General features: G+C 44.2%; 1 protein-coding gene across 4 annotated transcripts in view; it reads left to right on the top strand.

The window, feature by feature from the left end:
- OPLAH (5-oxoprolinase, ATP-hydrolysing) overlaps positions 1–23,704 on the top strand; it is a 93,513-nt gene that overhangs the window by 68,465 nt on the left and 1,344 nt on the right. For all 4 annotated transcript variants that reach the window (XM_073555058.1, XM_073555056.1, XM_073555057.1 and 1 more), the window contains 8 exons: positions 1,709–1,810; positions 4,377–4,551; positions 6,053–6,237; positions 12,604–12,750; positions 13,584–13,718; positions 14,333–14,482; positions 17,556–17,713; positions 22,166–22,326. In XM_073555058.1, coding sequence (XP_073411159.1) covers positions 1,709–1,810; positions 4,377–4,551; positions 6,053–6,237; positions 12,604–12,750; positions 13,584–13,718; positions 14,333–14,482; positions 17,556–17,713; positions 22,166–22,326 — 1,213 coding nt within the window. The remainder of the gene's footprint in view (positions 1–1,708; positions 1,811–4,376; positions 4,552–6,052; positions 6,238–12,603; positions 12,751–13,583; positions 13,719–14,332; positions 14,483–17,555; positions 17,714–22,165; positions 22,327–23,704) is intronic.

Genomic DNA, 23,704 nt, shown 5'->3' with positions numbered 1-23,704 from the left:
CTACTACCCCTAATATCCCACATCATCCCGTCAGCCAGAGGCACCGGACTACTACCCCTAATATCCCACATCATCCCGTCAGCCAGAGCCACCGGACTACTACCCCTAATATCCCACATCATCCCGTCAGCCAGAGCCACCGGACTACTACCCCTAATATCCCACATCATCCCGTCAGCCAGAGCCACCGGACTACTACCACTAATATCCCACATCATCCCGTCAGCCAGAGGCACCGGACTACTACCCCTAATATCCCACATCATCCCGTCAGCCAGAGCCACCGGACTACTACCCCTAATATCCCACATCATCCCGTCAGCCAGAGTCACCGGACTACTACCCCTAATATCCCACATCATCCCGTCAGCCAGAGGCACCGGACTACTACCCCTAATATCCCACATCATCCCATCAGCCAGAACTACCGGACTACTACCCCTAATATCCCACATCATCCCGTCAGCCAGAGCCACCGGACTACTACCCCTAATATCCCACATCATCCCGTCAGCCAGAGCCACCGGACTACTACCCCTAATATCCCACATCATCCCGTCAGCCAGAGCCACCGGACTACTACCCCTAATATCCCACATCATCCCGTCAGCCAGAGGCACCGGACTACTACCCCTAATATCCCACATCATCCCATCAGCCAGAGCCACCGGACTACTACCCCTAATATCCCACATCATCCCATCAGCCAGAGCCACCGGACTACTACCCCTAATATCCCACATCATCCCGTCAGCCAGAGCCACCGGACTACTACACCTAATATCCCACATCATCCCGTCAGCCAGAGCCACCGGACTACTACACCTAATATCCCACATCATCCCGTCAAAGCCAGTAAAAGTAGAATAGAGAAATTGCACCGAAACATGGTTCACTAAGATCCCAGGTCAACTTGTAATTTGTCCGGCTGAGTTGCTCATGGATGGACAGCATCTGTATGCAGTACAGTATCATATATAATGGGTTGTTATGGGAAAAGCATTACGTGTTATACGGGTATATTCAGGTGAATTGTGGGGAAAGTAGCACTTTAAAAAAACCTCAGCATCAGAGCACAGTAACACATCAATAATGCATAAAAGTGTCTGTGAGAAAATATTAAATCCACATGACATTTAATATGTGCACTTTCCTACATTCATGAGTGTCACTTAATGATACCACACGGGAGGGGGGGATTCATTTCTGTCATGTACTCACTGCTCCTTTCTGGGGCACAGACGATGGCTGGAGCTTATGTTCCTGGGGATGCTAGATTTCTCCCACCATGTCAGTGCCTGCTGAGGTGTTGTCAAGTGGGAAAACTTGCGCATAGCAACCAATCACAGCTCAGCTACTGTTAACCAGCTCTGGTGAAATAAGAGATGCTTAGTGATTGGTTGCTATGACCAACAGTTTTCCTTGCAACCAATCACAGCTTAGCTTCTTTTGAACAGCTCTGGTGAAATGAAAGATGCTTCGTGATTGGTTGGTGATACACACACATACATTGATTTTTATATATAAAATGCAACCCATCCCAGGAAGAATACACACACTGCTCCGTGGCTGTGTGGCTCTCGGATTGTGCTGATTTTCTTTGCTGCATCCAGTCCTGGACCGCCCTGATTATTTCCATCTGTTGCACAATTCAGGATATTTTTTGTGATTTGCCTAAATGAGTTTTACATTTTTTGTTTGGTTTTAGATTAAAAACTTGCAAGATGATCTGAAATTAGGCGACGTAATTCTGAGCAATCACCCATGTGCCGGCGGCAGTCACCTGCCGGATCTGACAGTGATCACACCAGTAAGTGCCCACACAACCCCGGCATTATCTTTGTCCGTATGTTATAGTCTCACAGTATCATTTTGTGTCTTTTATATGGGAATTTTTTTATTACCTGTATTCATTTTACATGCACAGCGCCTTACGTAACATTGTGGCCGTGTCTGGTACTACAGCCCATGTGTAGTCACTTGAATATAAACTTTGCTGATTTACAGAGTATTATTGGCATTGTATCCCCCATCGGTCATATTATGCTTCATATGATAATTAGCTACTTCCCTTTTATGGTAGATTTTTCCGACATTCACCGTTTGTTACCAGGTCATTTTTATCAAACTAATCGCTTGTTCTTTATTCCACAATGATGCAGGATGGCAGTGAACAGTGCTAATGATCTGTAGCGCCCAGTCGGTGTCCGAGAGTCATAGGGGGCCAGAGATGGGGGAGACGGGGCTCTACGGTGGGCCCCTGGCTACAACCTTCGCCCGCAGTACAATCATGTCGTGTGTAGGGTGGGGGCCACAATTGGTTCGCCCAGGATCACATCCCTTCATGCCGCTGTAAAAGATTGAGAGCATTAAAGGAACTAAACAGCAGTGATTGAACCTAACTCCGGTCTCTGCTGCTAGAGGCTGATGCCGGCAGCATAACACAGCCGGCACCTAACCCCGGTCTCTGCTGCTAGAGGCTGATGCCGGCAGCATAACACAGCCAGCACCTAACTCCGGTCTCTGCTGCTAGAGGCTGATGCCGGCAGCATAACACAGCCGGCACCTAACTCCGGTCTCTGCTGCCAGAGGCTGTTGCCGGCAGCATAACACAGCTGGCACCTAACTCCGGTCTCTGCTGCTAGAGGCTGATGCCGGCAACATAACACAGCCGGCACCTAACCCCGGTCTCTGCTGCTAGAGGCTGATGCCGGCAACATAACACAGCCGGCACCTAACCCTGGTCTCTGCTGCTAGAGACTGATGCCGGCAGCATAACACAGCCGGCCCCTAACTCCGGTCTCTGCTGCTAGAGGCTGATGCCGGCAGCATAACACAGCTGGCACCTAACTCCGGTCTCTGCTGCTAGAGGCTGATGCCGGCAGCATAACACAGCCGGCACCTAACTCCGGTCTCTGCTGCTAGAGGCTGATGCCGGCAGCATAACACAGCCGGCACCTAACTCCGGTCTCTGCTGCCAGAGGCTGATGCCGGCAGCATAACACAGCCGGCACCTAACCCCGGTCTCTGCTGCTAGAGGCTGATGCCGGCAGCATAACACAGCCAGCACCTAACTCCGGTCTCTGCTGCCAGAGGCTGATGCCGGCAGCATAACACAGCCGGCACCTAACTCCGGTCTCTGCTGCTAGAGGATGATGCCGGCAGCATAACACAGCCGGCACCTAACCCCGGTCTCTGCTGCTAGAGGCTGATGCCGGCAGCATAACACAGCTGGCACCTAACTCCGGTCTCTGCTGCTAGAGGCTGATGCCGGCAGCATAACACAGCCGGCACCTAACTCCGGTCTCTGCTGCCAGAGGCTGATGCCGGCAGCATAACACAGCCGGCACCTAACTCCGGGCTCTGCTGCTAGAGGCTGATGCCGGCAGCATAACACAGCCGGCATCTGCTGTTTTTATATTGAGCTCAGCTCCTGCAACTTGAAAAATTCCATACAAAAAAAAATGTGGTACTGCCATAATAACGTGATATTTAAGGGATTGTCTGGTGATAAGTAGCTGATCGATGGGGGTCCGACCTCTGGGATCTATACTGAGCCGCAAAACGGAGCATGTTTATCCTGGAGCCGCACTGCGCATGCTCAACTGCTTCTCTATTTCTTCCCTGCACTCAGTTTTTTCCGGTAGCTTCATAGAGAATAAATGGAGTGGTGGTTGGGCAACCGGCAGCATACTGATGATGGAGGTGACGGGCGGTCACCAGATACTGATGATGGAGGTGACGGGCGGTCACCAGATACTGATGATGGAGGTGACGGGCGGTCACCAGATACTGATGATGGAGGTGACGGGCGGTCACCAGATACTGATGATGGAGGAGACGGGCGGTCACCAGATACTGATGATGGAGGTGACGGGTGGTCACCAGATACTGATGATGGAGGTGATGGGCGGTCACCAGATACTGATGATAGAGGTGACGGACGGTCACCAGATACTGATGATGGAGGTGACGGACGGTCACCAGATACTGATGATGGAGGTGACAGGTGGTCACCAGATACTGATGATGGAGGTGACAGGTGGTCACCAGATACTGATGATGGAGGTGACGGGTGGTCACCAGATACTGATGATGGAGGTGACGGGGGGTCACCAGATACTGATGATGGAGGTGACGGGCAGTCACCAGATACTGAGGGGATCTGCATTTGTATACTGATAAGTATAAGCTATTGGCACTCCTGTAGTGAAACCTTCTTACTTTGCAGCATTTCTCCTCACACCCGCCTCAGACTTTTGCCCAGGACTCCACATGGCAGCCGGGAAGCCCTGAGACACTTTCCCACGATCACAGAATACCTGTTATCACTTTGTGGGTGACGGTTTTCATTGTCTTCACACGATCTTTTGCAGGTTTTCCGGGTAGAAGCCCCTCTCCCAGTTTTCTTTGTGGCGTCCCGTGGCCACCATGCTGACATTGGAGGCATCACCCCCGGCTCCATGCCACCCCATTCCAAGACCTTGAAGGAGGAAGGAGCTGTCTTTACTTCCTTCAAACTTGTGAAGGAAGGAAGATTCCAAGAAGAAGGTGAGCGGGCGATACACAACTGAGGGGCCTGGGAAAACCCGCAAAATTGGGTAAGGCAGCAATGCTCCTGACTGTAAATCTGAGACCCCCCAGTAGCAGCTGTGATTCACCCCGCTGCTTATATACGATGAGAAGGTGTCAGAGGACGACGTCTTCACGCGTTACGGAGCGTTGATATTTGACAACAGCAACTGCTAGAATTTTCCTTTTTCATATAATTTTTAAGCTACGTCTCAACCTATATTATATCTAAAATGTAATAAATAGCTGCGGTACGTTACTGTATTAAACTTCAGAGCTGAACTCATTATTGTTCTGATTACTATTAGAAATCATCAACAATCAGGTAACAGAAACATCTAATAGGAAATCTACTGAACATCAAAGCAGCAAAACGTATTTTGCTTTCTATTTTATTAATATATTCCTGTGTTAAAATCTTCAATGATACCTCTCTGCAAAACTGAACTAGCGGGGAATGCTGGGATAATTCAGCTCATCCGGTCTGGATTATAATACTGTAATGTAATGTATGTACACAGTGAGTGCATGGGCAGAATAGTGAGTGCAGCTCTGGAGTATAATACAGGATGTAACTCAGGATCAGTAATGTATGTACACAGTGAGTGCATGGGCAGAATAGTCAGTGCAGCTCTGGGGTATAATACAGGATGTAACTCAGGATCAGTAATGTAATGTACACAGTGACTGCACCAGCAGAATAGTGAGTGCAGCTCTGGAGAATAATACAGGATGTAACTCAGGATCAGTAATGTAATGTATGTACACAGTGACTGCACCAGCAGAATAGTGAGTGCAGCTCTGGAGTATAATACAGGATGTAACTCAGGATCAGTAATGTAATGTATGTACACAGTGACTGCACCAGCAGAATAGTGAGTGCAGCTCTGGGGTAACTCAGGATCAGTAATGTATGTACACAGTGACTGCACCAGCAGAATAGTGAGTGCAGCTCTGGGGTAACTCAGGATCACTAATGTAATGTATGTACACAGTGACTGCACCAGCAGAATAGTGAGTGCAGCTCTGGGGTAACTCAGGATCAGTAATGTAATGTATGTACACAGTGACTGCACCAGCAGAATAGTGAGTGCAGCTCTGGGGTTTAATACAGGAGGTAACTCAGGATCAGTAAGGTAATGAATGTACACAATGACTGCACCAGCAGAATAGTGAGTGCAGCTCTGGAGTATAATACAGAATGTAACCCCTGATCAGTAATGTAATATATGTACACAGTGACTGCACCAGCAGAATAGTGAGTGCAGCTCTGGAGTATAATACAGGATGTAACTCAGGATCAGTAATGTAATGTATGTACACAGTGACTGCACCAGCAGAATAGTGAGTGCAGCTCTGGAGTGAATATTTGCTTTAATTACAAGATTGTTGGTTTTTGGGATTTTCTAGCCCTATTACGCCATTGTACATTAGTCCCATTAAAATATTTCTTTTTGATTGCACCTGTGTGTCCTGACAGCGGTCACTGAGGCTCTGATGGCTCCAGGACTAATACCTGGCAGCAGTGGAACCCGTAATCTCCATGATAATTTATCTGACCTGCGAGCACAGGTAGCAGCGAATCAGAAGGGCATCCAGTTGGTGAATGAGCTAATTGACATCTACGGTCTGGAAGTGGTACAGGCATACATGGCACATATTCAGGTCAGTTTCAAAGCCCTGAGCATTGGGCACTGCCAGTCACTAATTATATATCTTGCCTATTGTTAAAGGTGTTCTAGAATATAATAAAATGACCCCCATCACTTAATTCACACAGCCCACTCTTTTCACGTGTCAGGATGGGGTGCAGTCTGAAGAAACACAACTCTTGACACCTCTGTCTCAACTGTCAGAGGAGATATATGTAAGCGAACATACCGGTGAGGTAACAGGAGAAGAAATATATCTTCTCCTCAGCTGACTGCGTACGGAGGACTAAAGCTGGAGAAAAAAATAGTATTCCGTCAGTCGAAAAGAAGGTTTATTTATTCTCTTGCCCCAGTCCTTCCTAAGCAGCTCACTGGTATGTGAGCTTGCAATGCATAAAAACAATTCAATACTGAGCAAAGGGGCTGAATACTTATGACCATGTGATATTCCAGTTTTTCTTTTTAAATAAATTTGCAAACATTTCTACATTTCCATTTTTTTTTTCAGTAAAAATGGGGTGCAGAGTGTCCATTAATGAGAAAAAAATGAACTTTGTTTCATTGCAGCCATTTGGTAAATTCAAAAAAGACTGAAAAATTTTAAAGGGGTCTGAATACTTTCCATACCCACTGTAACTACTATAATAGTGCTCCTGTCACACACAGTGCAGGACTGACTAAGTGCAACACAAAGGGATTAGGGAACCAAACACTAGGGAAGGAGGAAGTGGAGACCCTCTGAACTGATCTAACATAACCCTGTCTGTCCTACCATCCCTATATAGGTTCCACACCTATCGCAGAGCAGGATACCTGATCCCTGTGTGACCCTGGCAATAAGCCTTGCACTGAGAAGGACAGGATAAGCACTAGCCAATCCCACTAACACTAAAGATATCAAGGATAAGTGCAACAAGGGGGACACTTATCTGTAGTAGACTCAGAGAGACACCCGACGCTCTCCAAACTCCCAGAGGACACTTGCAGACTGCTACAGCTCCAAGCCTCCACAGAGAACTGCAAACAGGAAATAGCACCCACACCTCCCAGCAGGAAGTAGGGAGTTATAAGCACCCTGGTACAGGTGTGGTCATTAGCACAGGGGAGGTGGCCACCAGTGTGCAAAGCAAACAACCTAGACCAATGATGGGGAACCTTTTAGAGACCAAGTGCCCAAAATCAACCCAAAACCCACTTACTTATTGCAAAGTGCCAACACGGCAATTTAACCCAAATACTGAAGTTTTCCTTTAGAAAAGAACAGCTCATACAGAGAGCAGGCAGGGGTAAGAGAGAGCAGGTAACAGAGAGTAAGCAGGCATGTCAGAGAGCAGGCAGGGGTAAGAGAGAATAGGGAGGGGTAAGAGAGAGCAGGTAACAGAGTAAGCAGACATGTCATAAAGCAGGCAGGGGTAAGAGAGCAGGTAACAGAGTAAGCAGGCATGTCCTAAAGCAGGCAGGGGTAAGAGAGCAGGTAACAGAGAGTAAGCAGGCATGTCATAAAGCAGGCAAGGGCAACAGACCATGCAAGGGCAACAGAGAGCAGGCAGTGGCAACAGAGAGCAAGCAGCCGTATCACAGAGGCAGGGGCAACAGAGAACAGATGGGCAATAAAGAACAGGCAGGGGTATCTGAGCAGTCAGGGACAACACAGACCAGGCAGGAGTATCAGAGAACAGGCAGGGGTATCAAAGCAGCAGAGGCAATATAGAGCAGGTAGGGATACCAGAGCTGGCAGAGGCAACAGAGGGGAGGCAGGGGCAACAAAGTACAGACAGGAGCTGGGGTAGCAGACTCCAGATATAAAGCAGGAATAAAGTACAGGCACCAGACTGCAGGCAGAGGAGATACCGTGGTAGCAGAAAGCAAAGTAGAGAGTTTGGAGAGGATGGAAGAGCAGAGATAGAGAAGAGCAGAGGGTAACAGGCAGAACCAAGTGCCAGGCAGGGAGAGGGTTCGTAGTGAGATCCCAGGGCAGATCAGGTCAGATTGCTGCCAACCAGTGGTCTACGTGCGCGCTGCAGAATGTATCTCCCAGGCACCTGATGCTCTTCTTATCCTCGGTGGTCACCACATCATTCTCGAAGGTCCTGCTATGCTACATGAAGTGCACCCCGGAGCTCTTGGCCACCTGCCCGCAGCCTTCTCCCGCCCCGCCTGTGTGCAGCTGGTGCGGTCTCCAACTTCGGATGCTGCTACATGTACGCCTGGCTGGAGGGGAAATCATGCGGGTTTACACTGTGCACTGCAGTGCCAAACTGAGCTGCTACCCTACCCCTGGCACAGAGCACCACCTGCTCGTGCTGAGGAAATGCTGCGCATGCCCCCCTCTGGCATGCGTGCCATAGGTTCGCCACCACTGACCTAGACTTAATGCAGACAGATGCAGTGCCACAGTCTGCAGCCTCTGACACATCTGTGACAGCTCCTATGTACAAGAATATAACTACTATAAAATTGCCCCATATGTAAAAGAATATAACTACTATAATACTGCTCCTATATACAAGAATATAACTACTATAATACTGCCCCCTATGTGCAAGAATATAACTACTATAATACTGCTCCTACGTACAAGAATATAACTGCTATAATGCTGCTCCTATGTACAAGAATATAACTACTATAATACTGCTCCTATGTACAAGAATATAACTACTATAATACTGCCCCTATGTACAAGAATATAACTACTATAATACTACCCCCGATGTACAAGAATATAACTACTATAATACTGCTCCTATGTACAAGAATATAACTACTATAATACTGCCCCTATGTACAAGAATATAACTACTATAATACTACCCCCGATGTACAAGAATATAGCTACTATAATACTGCCCCTATGTACAAGAATATAGCTACTATAATACTGCCCCTATGTACAAGAATATAACTACTATAATACTACCCCCTATGTACAAGAATATAACTACTATAATACTGCTCCTATGTATAAGATTATAACTACTATAATACTGCCCCTACATACAAGAATATAACTACTATAATACTGCCCCTATGTACAAGAATATAACTACTATAATACTGCTCCTATGTATAAGATTATAACTACTATAATACTGCCCCTATATACAAGAATATAACTACTATAATACTGCCCCTATGTACAAGAATATAACTACTATAATACTGCCCCCATGTACAAGAATATAACTACTATAAGACTGCTCCTATGTACAAGAATATAACTACTATAAGACTGCCCCCTATGTGCAAGAATATAACTACTATAATACTGCCCCTATGTACAAGAATATAACTACTATAATACTACCCCCTATGTACAAGAATATAACTACCATAATACTGCGCCTATGTACAAAAATATAACTACTATAATACTGCCCCCCTATGTACAAGAATATAACTACTATAATACTGCTCCTATGTACAAGAATTAACTAGTATAATACTGCCCCCTATGTACAAGAATATAACTACTATAATGCTGCTCCTATGTACAAGAATATAACTACTATAATACTACCCCCTATGTACAAGAATATAACTACTATAATACTGCTCCTATGTACAAGAATATAACTACTATAATACTGCCCCCTATGTACAAGAATATAACTACTATAATACTGCCCCCTATGTACAAGAATATAACTACTATAATACTGCCCCCTATGTACAGGAATATAACTACTATAATACTGCCCCTATATACAAGAATATAACTACTATAATACTGCTCCTATGTACAAGAATATAACTACTATAATACTGCTCTTATGTGGAAGAATATAACTACTATAATACTGTCCCTATGTACAAGAATATAACTACTATAATACTGCCCCCTATGTACAAGAATATAACTACTATAATACTGCCACCTATGTACAAGAATATAACTACTATAATACTGCCCCCTATGTACAGGAATATTTACTACTATAATACTGCCCCTATGTACAAGAATATAACTACTATAATACTGTCCCTATGTACAAGAATATAACTACTATAATACTGCCCCCTATGTACAAGAATATAACTACTATAATACTGCCACCTATGTACAAGAATATAACTACTATAATACTGCCCCCTATGTACAGGAATATAACTACTATAATACTGCCCCTATGTACAAGAATATAACTACTATAATACTGCCTCCTATGTACAAGAATATAACTACTATAATACTGCTCCTATGTACAAGAATATAACTGCTATAATACTGCTCCTATGTACAAGAATATAACTACTATAATACTGCTCCTATGTACAAGAATATAACTACTATAATACTGCCCCCTATGTACAAGAATATAACTGCTATAATACTGCTCCTATGTACAAGAATATAACTACTATAATACTGCTCCTATGTACAGGAATATAACTACTATAATACTGCCCCTATGTACAAGAATATAACTGCTATAATACTGCTCCTATGTACAAGAATATAACTACTATAATACTGCCCCTATGTACAAGAATATAACTGCTATAATACTGCTCCTATGTACAAGAATATAACTACTATAATACTGTCCCCTATGTACAAGAATATAACTACTATAATACTCCCCCCTATGTACAACAATATAACTACTATAATATTGCCCCCTATGTACAGGAATATAACTACTATAATACTTCCCCTATGTACAAGAATATAACTACTATAATACTGCTCCTATGTACAAGAATATAACTACTATAATACTGCCCCTATGTATAAGAATATAACTACTATAATACTGCTCCTATGTACAAGAATATAACTACTATAATACTGCTCCAATGTACAAGAATATAACTACTATAATACTGCTCCTATGTACAAGAATATAACTACTATAATACTGCCCCCTATGTACAGGAATATAACTACTATAATACTGCCCCTATGTACAAGAATATAACTACTATAATACTGCTCCTATGTACAAGAATATAACTACTATAATACTGCCCCTATGTATAAGAATATAACTACTATAATACTGCACCTATGTACAAGAGTATAACTACTATAATACTCCTTTGTACAAGAGTATAACTACTATAATACTGCCCCATGTACAAGAGTATAACTACTATAATACTGCTCCTATGTACAAGAATATAACTACTATAATACTGCCCCTATGTACAAGAATATAACTACTATAATACTGCCCCCTATGTACAAGAATATAACTACTATAATAATTCCCCCTATATACAAGAATATAACTACTATAATACCTCCCCTATGTACAAGAATATAACTACTATAATACTGCTCCTATGTACAAGAATATAACTACTATAATACTGTCCCCTATGTACAAGAATATAACTACTATAATACTGCTCCTATGTACAAGAATATAACTACTATAATACTGCTCCTATGTACAAGAATATAACTACTATAATACTGTCCCCTATGTACAAGAATATAACTACTATAATACTGCTCCTATGTACAAGAATATAACTACTATAATACTGCCCCTATGTACAAGAATATAACTACTATAATACTGCCCCTATGTACAAGAATATAACTACTATAATACTGCTCCTATGTACAAGAATATAACTACTATAATACTGCCCCTATGTACAAGAATATAACTACTATAATACCTCCCCTATGTACAAGAATATAACTACTATAATACTGCTCCTATGTACAAGAATATAACTACTATAATACTGCTCCTATGTACAAGAATATAACTACTATAATACTGCCCCTATGTACAAGAATATAACTACTATAATACTGCCCCTATGTACAAGAATATAACTACTATAATACTGCTCCTATGTACAAGAATATAACTACTATAATACTGTCCCCTATGTACAAGAATATAACTACTATAATACTGCTCCTATGTACAAGAATATAACTACTATAATACTGCCCCTATGTACAAGAATATAACTACTATAATACTGCTCCTATGTACAAGAATATAACTACTATAATACTGCTCCTATGTACAAGAATATAACTACTATAATACTGTCCCCTATGTACAAGAATATAACTACTATAATACTGCTCCTATGTACAAGAATATAACTACTATAATACTGTCCCCTATGTACAAGAATATAACTACTATAATACTGCTCCTATGTACAAGAATATAACTACTATAATACTGCCCCTATGTACAAGAATATAACTACTATAATACCTCCCCTATGTACAAGAATATAACTACTATAATACTGCTCCTATGTACAAGAATATATTCTTCCACATAAGAGCAGTATTATACTACATATAACTATTATTGTATGATGCTATTTTTTCTTTGCTCATTCTTGGTATTTTTATCATTTTTGGAGTGATGTGATGCACTTTCTTTTTCTTTAGGCTAACGCAGAGGTTGCAGTGAGAGACATGCTGAAGGAGTTTGCTCATCGGTGGGAGCAGCAGACAGGAGCACTAGAGGTGGAGTCAGTAGATTACATGGATGACGGGTCTCCTATCAAGCTGAAGGTGAAGATTAACAAAGAGGAGGTAAAACCTGACCTATCGCTCTGTAATTAGCTGTAGTTTGTCAGTCTCCAGACTTGGTATAATTACCTGGTGGTAGTGATGGAGAGGAGGCTCGGATTGTGTCTTCCCTGCATCCGGAGCTTTTTGATATACTTATACTAGAGATGGACACTTTTTTTGATGGGACTGAACTGTACTCGGCTTCTACAATTCTCTGCTTTCTGGAGAATATTATTTTTTGGTAATTCACTTGGCGCAAATTCAGTAAAATGGCAACAAAACGTTAAAAAGAATGAAAAAAAAAAGAGAAGAAAACCTCTGCGGCTGCCCCCGGTCCTCTGTCAGCCGAGAGCAGCCCTGGAGTTCACTGCTCGCAGCCGGACACCTTGGCTTAGATTGGCGCCTCGGCTGGAGTTGTGGTGGCGGACCGGAGCGCAGTTTCGAGCGATTGTAGAGGTCACCGATGAGGTCGGTATAAGAAGTTTTGTTTTGTTTGTTTTTTTTATTTTGCCTGATCCGCTCATCGCTAATTTACATACAACTCAATTATATTTCTTTAGCCAAACGTAAGGACGTTCGACCTAACGATTTAAGCATAAATCATGTAGTTTTCTCACATATTTTTGCAGCTGGTGATTTTTATGTCTTTATAACTATTTACAAGTCTAAAAAAATATCTTTTCTCCGACTCCTCTTGTGCCCAGGTGTTTTGGTCCGCGTAGCTCCATGTGCGGATTAATATTGTGTCATTCCTTTATACGTCTCTCGGGCTCAGATCTTTTTATTTATTTTTGTTCTTTTTTAAATCAGAAATTTTAGGAGAAATTACAGTAAATGTTCTCCACTTGTCGCAGGGAAGCGCGCTCTTTGATTTCACGGACTCCGGTTATGAAGTCTTTGGGAACTGTAATGCCCCGCGAGCCATCACCCTCTCCGCCCTCATCTACTGTCTACGCTGCATGGTCGGCCAAGATATTCCTCTAAACCAGGTCAGCAGAGACATCTCTCCACGTGGAATAAACGAGAAGTCATGGATTAGACAGACATGGCTGCTTTCCCCAGAAGCACGCACAATCCATGGGTTGTTGGATGATTTATGCTGCCAAAATCACAGGCAGCATGACTCGGGGCCCGGCCGCACGGCTGCAGCTTGGAACGTTTTCCCTTGAATATTTCCAGCATTTCAGACGAAATATACAAAAGTCCAGTCCAGGTTTGGTTCCTTGCGCCACTCCAGGTCATTGACCGGTCTCTTGAATTGGGAGAAACCTCAATCGCCTAGAGCGGTGCTGGAAGTAGCCAGCTGGGGACAGCACTGCAGTAGACCAGTCTGATTTCCGGTTACGGTCTCCAGTTCGGATCGTCTAACCCTTTTTTCTCTGAAACGCCGGAGAATTTCGGAGAGCATTATACCTGCCTGCAGTTGTGTATGATTCATGCTGCTTGTAGTTTTGGCAACTTGTATCTTGTGACGAGTTCACATAAAAGTGCAGATAAAATAATGTATAAGACACAAACATAAAAGTCACAATTAGGCCCAGATTCATTGTCTTTTCTGGAGTAAATATGGTTCTTACTGTTTTTATTTTTGGAATTTTTTAAGGGTTGCCTGGTGCCCATTCGAGTCATTATCCCAAAAGGATCGATCCTGGACCCCTCTCCGGACGCTGCCGTTGTTGGGGGCAATGTGCTGACATCACAGAGGATTGTTGATGTCATATTTAAGGCCTTTCAAGTTTGTGCGGCTTCACAGGTGAGATGGGTTGGGACTCATTCAGACTATTATGCCGCAAGTGCAGACCTTGTACTCTGGCCCACAGACTCCAGAACCCACTACAGCCATTTTTCCTTTTTTTTATGCTTTTTTTTTTCCAAGAGCCCCCACTTTTCTTTATTTTTCTGTTGACATAGCTGTATAAGGGCTCGAGTTGTAGTTCTGAATAACAAAATTCGCTATACCATATAATGGCCTGAAAAAGTTTCAAGTGGGATAACATGGTTAAAGGGAATCTGTCACCCTTTTTTTCGGCTTGCAGCTGCCGGCATAGACATCGGGGGCTTATCTACAGCATTCTGTAGTGCATTCTGTAGTGCTGTAGATAAGCCTCCGATGTAACCTGAAAGATAAGAAAAACACGTTATATTATACTCACCGAGGGGTGGGCGGTCCGGTCCGATGGGCGTTGCGGTCCGGTCCGACGCCTCCCTTCTTCATGCGATGACGTCCTCTTCTCCAGTCCTGTAATGGCTGCGGCGCAGGCGCACTGCTCTGCCCTGTTGAGGGCAGAGCAGAATTCTGCAGTGCGCAGGCGCCGGACCTCTCCCGACGCCTGCGCACTGCAAGACTCTGGTCTGCCCTCAACAGGGCAGAGCAGTGCGCTTGCGCCGCAGCCATTACGGGACGGGAGAAGAGGATGTCATCGCATGAAGAAGGGAGGCGTCGGACCGAACCGCAACGCCCACCGGACCGGACCGCCCACCCCTCGGTGAGTATAATATAACGTGTTTTTCTTATCTTTCAGGTTACATCGGAGGCTTATCTACAGCACTACAGAATGCACTACAGAATGCTGTAGATAAGCCCCCGATGTCTATGCCGGCAGCTGCAAGCCAAAAAAAAGGGTGACAGATTCCCTGTAAAAAACACAATTCCACCTTTTGTTTTTTGGGTTTAATTTCAATGGTGTTTATTATGTGATAGGAATGACCTGGAATCCTAATTCTCCAGGTCAGTACGATTACGGCGATACCAAATTTGTTATGTTTTATTTTACTAAACTTTAAAAAAAATTCTGAATTTCATGAAAAAAAAATTGTCTTAGACCCGTAACTTTATCTTCCGTCGATGAAGCTGAGTAAGGGGTCTTATTCTGATACCTTTTTACAGTATATACAACTTTTTACTGCTTTTTTTGGTGGGACTTGGTATGGTCAGGGGATGAATATACAGTGGCTTTCAAAAGTATTCAACCCTCCCCCCACATTTGTCATTTTTCATATTTTGCTACCTCACAACCTGGAATTTCACTGTTTTTTTTAGATTGTTTCTGTTGAGGGTTTGCGTCAGTTCATGTGAAGGACATTCCGACACCTGAGAACATTTGGTTTTGTTTTCTTTTGTGAAGCAAACAACAAATGGGGCAAAGTAACTGAAAACTTCAGTGTGCATAACTATTCATCCCCTAAAGTCAGTACTTTGTAGAGCCTCCTTACAGCTGCAAGTCGCTTTGGATAAGTCTCTGTGAGCTTTCCACATCTTGCCACTGGAATTTTTGCCCATTCCTCAAGGCAAAATTGCTTCTTCAAGTTAGATGGTTTCCTCGGGTAAACAGCAATTTTCAAGTCTGACCACAGATTCTCCAGTGCATTAAGGTCTGGGCTTTATCTAGGCCACTCAAAAACAGTTACACTTTTCCCCCTAAACCACTGGAGTGTTGCTTTAGCAGTAATATTTTGGGTCATTGTCTTGTTGGAAGGTGAACCTCCATCCCAGTCTCAAATCACTGACAGATTAAAACAGATTTTGCTCAAGAATATCCCTATATTTCGAACCATTCATCTTCCCCTCGACTTGGACCATTTTCTCTGTGCCTGCTGCCAAAAAAACATCCATCCCCACAGCATGATGCTGCCACCACCACATTTCACTGTGGGGATGGTGTTCTTGGAGTGATGAGCTCTATTGGTTTGGCACCAGACATAGCGTTTACCTTGTTGGCCATAAAGTTCAAATTTGGTCTCATCTAAACTCAGCACCTTCCTCCATACATTTGTGGAGTCTTCTATAAGTCTTTTGGCAAACTCAAAGGATTTTTACAACTTTTGTTTGTAAGTAAAGGTTTTTTTGTGCCCACTTTTCCATAAAGGTCACCCCTATGGAGTGTACAGTTTATTGTGGTCATATGGACAGATACCCCACTCTCCGCTTGGGATCTCTGCAGCTCCTTCAGGGTTACCTTTGGTCTCTGTGCTGCCTTTCTGATTAATGCACTTCTTGCCCGGGCTGAGGGTTTTGGTGGGCAGCCTCTCTTGGCAGGTTTGGTGTGGTACCATGTTCTTTCCATTTGATGATAATGGATTTGATGGTGCTACGGTGATCATCAGTGATAGGGATATTTTTTATAACCCAACACTGACTTGTACTTCTCAACAACTTTGACCCTGACTTGTTTGGAGATCTCCTTGGTCTTCATGGTGGTTTTTTGGAGATCTCCTTGGTCTTCATGGTGTTGTTTGGAGATCTCCTTGGTCTTCATGGTTTTGTTTGGAGAAATCCTTGGCCTTTATGGGGTTGTTTGGAAATCTCTTTGATCTTCATGGCGGTATTTGGTTAGTGGAGCCTCTTGTTAATGGTGTTGCAGCCTATGTGGCCTTTCAGAAAAGGTAAAGTGTATATAGTGACAGACATGTGACACTTATATTGTACACACGGGAACTTCCTGTCACTAAGCATGTGACTTATGAAGGGAATTGCTTGCACCAAAAATTTTTAGGGGCTTCCTACCAAAGAGGTGAATACATATGCACATGCCAATTTTTAGTTATTTGCTCCTTACATTTAATTTATGCCTTATTTTTTTCTCTTCAGCAGCTTAGACTATTTATTGCTGATGAATCACACACAAATCGGATTACAAAAATATTTACACACGGGATGTAATGTAAAAAAAATAGGTAAAATGCCAAAGGGGTGAATACTTTCACAAGCCACTGTAATTGATAATATTCCCAAAATATTTTCACCACTCCACCGAAATTCCCCATGATGTATGAAGAAGCAGCACGTCTCTGCGGTGCCATCATCACAATGGAGTCCTTTTCTTCAGGGTTGTATGAACAACATCACATTTGGTAACCAGAACATTGGATACTATGAGACAGTGGCTGGCGGTGCCGGGGCCGGTCCACACTGGGATGGGAGAAGTGGAATTCATAGTCACATGACCAATACGCGCATTACAGACCCGGAGATTCTGGAGAAACGGTACGGGGAATAATGTATATGGAGGCCAGATATTGATATTGGGAGTCGTTATAGAGTGTTTTTCTTGGATTGTGAGAAAACTGTGTTTTGACAATAACCATTCAGTATCTCAGGTTTTAGGCTGGTTTCACACTTGCGTTTTTTTTTTGCGCTGTTTTTTTGTGCAAAAAAAAAGCATGCGTTTTTTTCCCCTGTCTTTTACATGGGTGCGCATAGGTGCGCATACACATGCGTTTGTACGCTTTGTATGCGCATGCGTTTTTTGTAGTGTGCGCTCGGGCGCACAAAATGCATCCGACTTGCCCCCAAAAAACGCATGCGTTTTTTTTTACAGCAAAACACCCATTATAGTCTATGGGTGCACATATGTGCGCATTGTAATGCGCATGTATGCGCAAAAAAACGCACACAAACGCATGATGCGTTTTTTTCATACCTTTGTGTGCGCAAAAAAACGCAAGTGTGAAAGTAGCCTTAGACTGCAACATCTAGTTTTCATTTTTTTTCCTCTTCTTCCTAGTTGCATAATTTTTTTTTAGTAAGCATCACTGTATGAGAGCTTAGTTTTTTGTGAAACGCATTGTAGTTTTGAAGAACACCATTTACTTTACTATATTAGCTGAAAGAAAAATAGGGAAAAATTCCAAGTGGGGTGAAACGGTGAAAAAAAAAAAACCCCCAAAGAACAGTGGCAGAATGGCAGGTTGTTTTGTTTTTGTGTTTTTACAATGTTTATTGTAGGGAAAAATCACCCAGTGACCTGATTCTCCACACTAGTATGATTATGATAGCAAGGTTTCCTTTCGTTTTCTGTGTTTGTTTTTTTTTTTAAATATATTTAGGAGGATGAACAAATGTCAGAACTTCATTAAAAAAAAATAAAAAAAAATTAAGTTTTCTTTCCACAATCTGGGACCCATAACATCTATATTTTTCCTTTTTGCACATCGTACCATTTTTTATAGTTTTATTTAAATAGCTGAGTGAGTGAAAAATTGATTGGACTTTCACAGACCTGGCAATACCAAATATGTTTATTTTTTTAATTTAAACTGGAAAAATGATGGAGGGGGCGATTAATTATTTTATAATTTTTGCTTCACTTATTAATCTTCCTATGGGGCTTGAGCCTGCGATCCTGTGGTACTGTAGTCTTGCAGTATATAGAGGACGTTATGGTCTCCTATGAAGCTCGGTCACAGGTGTGCCAAGATGGCACATGGGTTAACATGGCAGCTGGGGTCTACTGCAAGCATCAGCCCTCCACAAATGCATGACTGGGAGCCCGACAGGGCCTGGTGTGTGTACACATAAGAGCGATCAGTGATTGACAGAGTCAGTTAAATAGTTAACAGCAGCTTCATCTGTCTATATCCGCTCCTGAGCCTTACACCATATGTGTGGACCCAATGCAGATGTAGTTAGTATTTGCCAAGGGGTTACGTACCAAGCAAATGTTTTGTTTTTTAGCCATAACCTTTTAATTTATCTGTTGATATAGCTGTAGGGTCGCTTTCATTTTGCAGGACGCGTTTTGTTTCTCAAAGACATCATTTTGAGATAATAAGACTTTACTAATTATTTACTCTCGTAGAGGAAAAAGTATAAAGCAAATCTAAAAATCTAAAATTGCTTTTGTTTTTTTTTCATTATTTTTTTTTAAGTTTGTGGGGGGAAAAATAGCTCAGCTGCGTACAAGTGTGTAGGAATACAGTGAAGGCGTTTGTTTTACTGTTTGTTTGTTTTTTTATTACAATTTAGTACCTTTCCAAAATAAACCCATCACTTTTGAACAGTAGCTGAAGCCACGAAAGCCAGAACAAAAAGCATAAATGTATCAGGGAATGTTGGGACACTATCGAAAATTATTATTGGTAAAATTTGGGGGCAACTTTTTTTTTTTTTTTGAGACACCCTCCACGCTCCCTCCCATAAAATAAGATAATCTCTGCCAATGTTTTTGTGGGGAAGGGGTTCTGAACTATTTTTTTATTTTCAAGTTATGGATACTTTTATTTCTTTATTCCCTTGGGGGATAATTTCCTTCTACAATGCTTTGCAGCACATGACATTCAGGGAAGACGCCCACTTGGATTAATGTCAGACCGACATTATTACTAATTTCATGCAGGAAAATATATTATAACTAGCTATGAACCCTTTCTACGCCCGGGTGGCGAGCATTTTTATTGGTATATGGTCTCCCATCCTGGTATGTGCTGCCCCCCTCCTATCCTGATGTGTATGGCACCCCTCATCCCTATCCTGATATGCATGGTACCCTCACCCTCCCCAATCCTGGTAAGCATGGTCCTCCCTATTCCTCATCCTTGTATGCATGGTCCCCTCACTCCCCTTTCCTGGTATGCATGGTCACCCTCACCCCCTATCCTGGTATGCATGGTACCCTCACCCACCCCAATCCTGGTAAGCATGGTCCTCCCTATTCCTCATCCTTGTATGCATGGTCCCCTCACCCCCCTTTCGTGGTATGCATGGCCCTCTCACCCCCAGTCCCGATATAGATGGTCCCCTCACCCCCCTTTTCGTGGTATGCATGGTCCCCTCACCCCCCTTTTCGTGGTATGCATGGTCCCCTCACCCCCCTTTTCGTGGTATGCATGGTCCCCTCACCCCCCTTTTCGTGGTATGCATGGTCCCCTCACCCCCCTTTCGTGGTATGCATGGTCCTCTCACCCCCCAATCCCGGTATACATGGTCCCCTCACCCCCCTTTCGTGATATGTATGCTCCTCTCACCCCCCCAATCCCGGTATGCATGGTCTCCTTACCCCCCTTTCGTGGTATGCATGGTCCCCTCACCCCCCCTTTCGTGGTATGCATGGTCCCCTCACTCCCCTTTCGTGGTATGCATGGTCCCCTCACCCCCCTTATCCTGATAAGCATGGCACCCTATTCCTCATCCTTGTATGCATGGTCCCCTCACCCCCCTTTTGTGGTATGCATGGTCCTCTCACCCCCAATCCCGGTATACATGGTCCCCTCACCCCTTTTCGTGGTATGCATGGTTCCCTCACCCCCCTTTCGTGGTAAGCATGGTCCTCTCACCCCCCCAATCCCGGTATACATGGTCCCCTCACCGCCCATTCGTGGTATGCCTGCTCCTCTCACCCCCCAATCCCGGTATACATGGTCCCCTCACCCCCCTTTCGTGGTATGCATGGTCCCCTCACCCCCCTTTCGTGGTATGCATGGTCCTCTCACCCCCCAATCCCGGTATACATGGTCCCCTAACCCCCCTTTCGTGGTATGTATGCTCCTCTCACCCCCCTTTCGTTGTATGCATGGTCCCCTCACCCCCCTTTCGTGGTATGCATGGTCCTCTCACCCCCCAATCCCGGTATACATGGTCCCCTAACCCCCCTTTCGTGGTATGTATGCTCCTCTCACCCCCCCCAATCCCGGTATGCATGGTCCCCTCACCCCCCCTTTCGTGGTATGCGTGGTCCCCTCACCCCCCCTTTCGTGGTATGCGTGGTCCCCTCACCCCCCCTTTCGTGGTATGCATGGTCCCCTCACTCCCCTTTCGTGGTAAACATGGTCCCCTCACTCCCCTTTCCTGGTATGCATGGTCACCCTCACCCCCTTTTCCTGGTATGCATGGTCCCCTCACCCCCCAATCCCGGTATACATGGTCCCCTCACCCCCCTTTCGTGGTATGCATGGTCCCCTTACCCCCTTTCGTGGTATGCGTGGTCCCCTCACCCCCCTTTCGTGGTATGCATGGTCCTCTCACCCCCCAATCCCGGTATACATGGTCCCCTCACCCTCCTTTCGTGGTATGCATGGTCCTCTCACCCCCCAATCCCGGTATACATGGTCCCCTCACCCCCCTTTCATGGTATGCATGGTCCCCTCACCCCCCTTTCGTGGTATACGTGGTCCCCTCACCCCCCTTTCGTGGTATTCATGGTCCTCTCACCCCCCAATCCCGGTATACATGGTCCCCTCACCCTCCTTTTGTGGTATGCATGGTCCTCTCACCCCCCAATCCCGGTATACATGGTCCCCTAACCCCCCTTTCGTGGTATGTATGCTCCTCTCACCGCCCCCAATCCCGGTATGCATGGTCCCCTCACCCCCCCTTTCCTGTTATGCATGGTCACCCTCACCCCCTTTCCTGGTATGCATGGTCCCTCTCACCCCCCCTTTCCTGGTATGCATGGTCCCCTCCCCGCCTTATCCTGATATGTATGGTACCCCTCACCCCTATTAAACTACACACATAAAAAAAACAAACATTTATACTCACCCTTCTTCCTGTGCTCTAGCGCTGTCATGTTCTGCTGGAGGCGCGTCGCGCTTGCGCAGTCAATAAAGCCTTCGGACAGAGTGACGCTTAGCGCGTTATATTATAGATCTAGCAGAGATGGGGCTCAAACGTTGGGGCTAAGCTGTTTTGTTCAGTTTGTTCCTGTGCCTCTTTATTTAGGTACCCAGTGGTCCTGAAGCGTTTCCAGTTACGTCCGGGCTCCGGTGGTCAGGGAAGGTTCTGTGGTGGTGACGGCGTTGTTCGTGAGCTGCTGTTCAGAGAATGCGTCATCTTGTCAGTTCTCACAGAACGAAGAGTGTTCCGACCATACGGCATCCAAGGTGACATTATAGATCATCCTCATGATACTGCCTAATGTCACTGTGCCTAAAAGCAGAACTGTGGAGTCAGTACATACATGGCAGACACCGGTCAATCAACTGGAGCGAGGAGGGGTGAAGCCGTCATTGGACCAGCCATGTCTCAACCTGTGTGCCCTGGATGGCTATCAAAGTACACTCAACATTGAAATCATAACACCAAGAAGGAAAAGTCATATAATTATAAAAAATCACTAGATCAATTGCATGTAATTAACATGTCTAAGTATGAAAAATTGGAAACCACATTTTCAAAACATTTGTAGTTATTCAGTATCGGGTATGTTTTTGTGCAGATACACAGGCACGTGGCACACCAACTCTTGTATCACTGAGGTTTTTTTATGGTTGCTTGAAGAAAGTTCTGGCAGCTCCTGTATAATCACTGACCTATGACATCTGCAATGTGCTTCATGAGAGACCAGTTCAGAGATGCTGCAGGCCATGGTGTCACGTTTAGGCCACCTGAGGCTCGTCGCTGAGGAGGAGAGGCCTCCATTCCAGCCTCCCTTGCCATGTTGCTCTGCCGCACGATGCCTTTGGAGCAGGGTGACTTGAGATCTATGGATGCCTGTAGATGGACATCTGGCTTGTAGCTCACTGCCTTCTGATGGTTTGTGTAGACACTGTTTGTGATGTCCTACACTCGATATGTGACATCCACTTTTGCTTGCAGTACAAAAAGGATCACTACACGTCTTTCTTCTAAGCTGAGAAGACCATGTGGGCAATGCCATGAAGGAGCTTTTACGAGGGAATGTCACACTAATCCCGGGATTATGGTGTGGGGTAACTGGACTTTTCTAGTCTCCCTTCCGGATACATTAACAGCTCGGCTTTGCGTTGATGTGGTCGTGTAACCAGTGGTGCGGCCATTTCTTTAGAGTCCCTTGAGCAGTTCTTAAACATGACAGAATATGCCCTCATGTTGCCTGTGCCACCATGAGCCGCCTACGTGGCCTAAACGTGCCACCGCTGCATCATTTCCAGACTTTTCTCTTATCGGGCACAGCTGGACTTCATTGGTCAGTAAATGCACCGGAGATGCCAGCAGCAGATCTTGATGATTTACTCAAGAGCATTCAGTGCAGCAAAACATTCATCAGACGACCATTAATAATCTTAGTGATAGCAACCGAGGCTGGAAGTGCCGGAATTTCTGTACGTGGCTCATACTCTATATTGGAATAACTCAACATGTTATGAAAATTGTGTTTCCATTTTTTCATCATTTGCAGATCAGTAACTCGTCCATCAATCCTGTGATCTAAAAAATTTCACAACTTTTCCTTCTTGGTGTTGAAGTTTCAGTGTTGAGGAGTGTATGTTTTCTCTGAAA

The sequence above is a fragment of the Dendrobates tinctorius genome, unplaced genomic scaffold, assembly GCF_039654945.1.
Source record: "Dendrobates tinctorius isolate UK_male_01 unplaced genomic scaffold, ASM3965494v1 ptg000215l, whole genome shotgun sequence".
NCBI classification, from domain to species: Eukaryota; Metazoa; Chordata; class Amphibia; order Anura; family Dendrobatidae; genus Dendrobates; species Dendrobates tinctorius.
The sequence above is the reverse complement of the archived record's forward strand: the minus strand, read 5'-3'. Positions and strand labels throughout refer to the sequence as shown.